Below are 5,000 nucleotides of genomic sequence, written 5' to 3'. Positions count from 1 at the left end.
CGTAGAAATAGCGTAATGATGTAGAAATAGCGTAATGGCCTAGAAATAGCGTAATGGCGTAGAAATAGCTTAATGGCGTAGAAATAGCGTAATGACGTAGAAATAGCGTAATGACGTAGAAATAGCGTAATGACGTAGAAATAGCGCAATGGCGTAGAAATAGCGTAATGACGTAGAAATAGCGTAATGGCGTAGAAATAGCATAATGACGTAGAAATAGCGTAATGACGTAGAAATAGCGTAATGACGTAGAAATAGCGTAATGACGTAGAAATAGCGTAATGGCGTAGAAATAGGGTAATGACGTAGAAATAGGGTAATGACGTAGAAATAGCGTAATGGCGTAGAAATAGCATAATGACGTAGAAATAGTGTAATGACGTAGATATAGCGTAATGGCGTAGAAATAGCATAATGACGTAGAAATAGGGTAATGACGTAGAAATAGCGCAATGATGTAGAAATAGCGTAATGACGTAGAAATAGCGTAATGGCGTAGAAATAGCGTAATGACGTAGAAATAGTGTAATGACGTAGATATAGCGTAATGGCGTAGAAATAGCATAATGACGTAGAAATAGGGTAATGACGTAGAAATAGCGCAATGATGTAGAAATAGCGTAATGACGTAGAAATAGCGTAATGGCGTAGAAATAGCGTAATGACGTAGAAATAGTGTAATGACGTAGATATAGCGTAATGACGTGTGACGTGAGAGCGCGCTGGTCTCCTGGTGAATAAAGTGAGCTGTAAGCGAGTCCTCTATAATCCTCTTCCTCTGCGTGTGTGAAGTGGAGCAGGACGACGGCCGCCAGCGCTGGCTCCAGACTCACACACACACGACTGGGTTTGGCCATTTTTTCTGTGTGATCAATATAAGCAGCGGCTCATACGCTCATTTACTCAGAATTATGACCAGAAATGGATAAATATTAAGTCTGCTGTTTAAAACAAATAAAGAACTAATGTATGAGAATAGTTATCATGCGCAAACAGCAAGAAAATCTGTATATTCGTGCAGTGTGTGCATGTCAAAACTATTTGAAGCTTGTGACAAACTCGCACATTAACGCTTAGCGTCACGTTTAGCGTTTATGTAAACACTACGTTCAGATTCATCAATCGGAATTAATTTAGTCCTATTGAAACAATAGTTGTGCATTTAAACGCTGCCACTGTGTTGTGTGCAGGTGAGTGTGTGTGTGCTGCAGATGGCGCTGGCGCAGCTGAAGGCTCGTTCGCAGACGCAGACGGTTCAGGAGAGTCTGCAGAGGCGGGGTCAAGCGGCGGCCCAAGAGCTGAGATCCACTCAGAGCCTCATACGACAGCAGCATCAGCAGGAGCTACAGGACCAGACACGCTCCAGAGACGCCTTCAGACAATACTGCAGGTTACTAACTCACCACACTTCATTAATACTCATTAATCTCACTCTTCAGTGAATACTGCAGGTTACTAACTCACCACACTTCATTAATACTCATTAATCTCACTCTTCAGTGAGTACTGCAGGTTACTAACTCACCACACTTCATTAATACTCATTAATCTCACTCTTCAGTGAATACTGCAGGTTACTAACTCACCACACTTCATTAATACTCATTAATCTCACTCTTCAGTGAATACTGCAGGTTACTAACTCACCACACTTCATTAATACTCATTAATCTCACTCTTCAGTGAATACTGCAGGTTACTAACTCACCACACTTCATTAATACTCATTAATCTCACTCTTCAGTGAATACTGCAGGTTACTAACTCACCACACTTCATTAATACTCATTAATCTCACTCTTCAGTGAGTACTGCAGGTTACTAACTCACCACACTTCATTAATACTCATTAATCTCACTCTTCAGTGAATACTGCAGGTTACTAACTCACCACACTTCATTAATACTCATTAATCTCACTCTTCAGTGAGTACTGCAGGGTACTAACTCACCACACTTCATTAATACTCATTAATCTCACTCTTCAGTGAATACTGCAGGTTACTAACTCACCACACTTCATTAATACTCATTAATCTCACTCTTCAGTGAGTACTGCAGGTTACTAACTCACCACACTTCATTAATACTCATTAACCTCACTCTTCAGTGAGTACTGCAGGTTACTAACTCACCACACTTCATTAATACTCATTAACCTCACTCTTCAGTGAGTACTGCAGGTTACTAACTCACCACACTTCATTAATACTCATTAATCTCACTCTTCAGTGAATACTGCAGGTTACTAACTCACCACACTTCATTAATACTCATTAATCTCACTCTTCAGTGAGTACTGCAGGTTACTAACTCACCACACTTCATTAATACTCATTAATCTCACTCTTCAGTGAATACTGCAGGTTACTAACTCACCACACTTCATTAATACTCATTAATCTCACTCTTCAGTGAGTACTGCAGGTTACTAACTCACCACACTTCATTAATACTCATTAATCTCACTCTACAGTGAATACTGCAGGTTACTAACTCACCACACTTCATTAATACTCATTAATCTCACTCTTCAGTGAGTACTGCAGGTTACTAACTCACCACACTTCATTAATACTCATTAACCTCACTCTTCAGTGAGTACTGCAGGTTACTAACTCACCACACTTCATTAATACTCATTAATCTCACTCTTCAGTGAGTACTGCAGGTTACTAACTCACCACACTTCATTAATACTCATTAATCTCACTCTTCAGTGAGTACTGCAGGTTACTAACTCACCACACTTCATTAATACTCATTAATCTCACTCTTCAGTGAATACTGCAGGTTACTAACTCACCACACTTCATTAATACTCATTAATCTCACTCTTCAGTGAATACTGCAGGGTACTAACTCACCACACTTCATTAATACTCATTAATCTCACTCTTCAGTGAGTACTGCAGGTTACTAACTCACCACACTTCATTAATACTCATTAATCTCACTCTTCAGTGAGTACTGCAGGTTACTAACTCACCACACTTCATTAATACTCATTAATCTCACTCTTCAGTGAATACTGCAGGTTACTAACTCACCACACTTCATTAATACTCATTAATCTCACTCTTCAGTGAGTACTGCAGGGTACTAACTCACCACACTTCATTAATACTCATTAATCTCACTCTTCAGTGAATACTGCAGGTTACTAACTCCCCACACTTCATTAATACTCATTAATCTCACTCTTCAGTGAGTACTGCAGGGTACTAACTCACCACACTTCATTAATACTCATTAATCTCACTCTTCAGTGAATACTGCAGGTTACTACCTCCCCACACTTCATTAATACTCATTAATCTCACTCTTCAGTGAGTACTGCAGGTTACTAACTCACCACACTTCATTAATACTCATTAATCTCACTCTTCAGTGAATACTGCAGGTTACTAACTCACCACACTTCATTAATACTCATTAATCTCACTCTTCAGTGAATACTGCAGGTTACTAACTCACCACACTTCATTAATACTCATTAATCTCACTCTTCAGTGAGTACTGCAGGTTACTACCTCCCCACACTTCATTAATACTCATTAATCTCACTCTTCAGTGAGTACTGCAGGTTACTAACTCACCACACTTCATTAATACTCATTAATCTCACTCTTCAGTGAATACTGCAGGTCACTAACTCACCACACTTCATTAATACTCATTAATCTCACTCTTCAGTGAGTACTGCAGGTTACTAACTCCCCACACTTCATTAATACTCATTAATCTCACTCTTCAGTGAATACTGCAGGTTACTAACTCCCCACACTTCATTAATACTCATTAATCTCACTCTTCAGTTAATACTGCAGGGTACTAACTCCCCACACTTCATTAATACTCATTAATCTCACTCTTCAGTGAATACTGCAGGGTACTAACTCACCACACTTCATTAATGCTCATTAATCTCACTCTTCAGTGAGTACTGCAGGTTACTAACTCACCACACTTCATTAATGCTCATTAATCTCACTCTTCAGTGAGTACTGCAGGGTACTAACTCACCACACTTCATTAATACTCATTAATCTCACTCTTCAGTGAATACTGCAGGGTACTAACTCACCACACTTCATTAATACTCATTAATCTCACTCTTCAGTGAATACTGCAGGGTACTAACTCACCACACTTCATTAATACTCATTAATCTCACTCTTCAGTGAATACTGCAGGGTACTAACTCACCACACTTCATTAATACTCATTAATCTCACTCTTCAGTGAGTACTGCAGGTTACTAACTCACCACACTTCATTAATACTCATTAATCTCACTCTTCAGTGAATACTGCAGGGTACTAACTCACCACACTTCATTAATACTCATTAATCTCACTCTTCAGTGAATACTGCAGGGTACTAACTCACCACACTTCATTAATACTCATTAATCTCACTCTTCAGTGAGTACTGCAGGTTACTAACTCACCACACTTCATTAATACTCATTAATCTCACTCTTCAGTGAGTACTGCAGGTTACTAACTCACCACACTTCATTAATACTCATTAATCTCACTCTTCAGTGAATACTGCAGGGTACTAACTCACCACACTTCATTAATACTCATTAATCTCACTCTTCAGTGAGTACTGCAGGTTACTAACTCACCACACTTCATTAATACTCATTAATCTCACTCTTCAGTGAGTACTGCAGGTTACTAACTCACCACACTTCATTAATACTCATTAATCTCACTCTTCAGTGAATACTGCAGGGTACTAACTCACCACACTTCATTAATACTCGTTAATCTCACTCTTCAGTGAATACTGCAGGTTACTAACTCACCACACTTCATTAATACTCATTAATCTCACTCTTCAGTGAGTACTGCAGGTTACTAACTCACCACACTTCATTAATACTCATTAATCTCACTCTTCAGTGAGTACTGCAGGTTACTAACTCACCACACTTCATTAATACTCATTAATCTCACTCTTCAGTGAATACTGCAGGTTACTAACTC

General features: G+C 39.0%; 1 protein-coding gene across 4 annotated transcripts in view; it reads left to right on the top strand.

Annotated features, from left to right (window-relative positions):
- Positions 1-5,000, top strand: part of LOC307008047 (limbin-like) — a 42,773-nt gene that overhangs the window by 26,078 nt on the left and 11,695 nt on the right. For all 4 annotated transcript variants that reach the window (XM_079630602.1, XM_079630600.1, XM_079630601.1 and 1 more), the window contains exon 14: positions 1,191-1,390. In XM_079630602.1, coding sequence (XP_079486728.1) covers positions 1,191-1,390 — 200 coding nt within the window. The remainder of the gene's footprint in view (positions 1-1,190; positions 1,391-5,000) is intronic.

This window comes from Phoxinus phoxinus (genome assembly GCF_949152265.1).
Source record: "Phoxinus phoxinus genome assembly, chromosome: 12".
NCBI lineage: Eukaryota > Metazoa > Chordata > Actinopteri > Cypriniformes > Leuciscidae > Phoxinus > Phoxinus phoxinus.
Note: the sequence above shows the minus strand (reverse complement) of the source record. Positions and strands in the feature narration are given on the sequence as shown.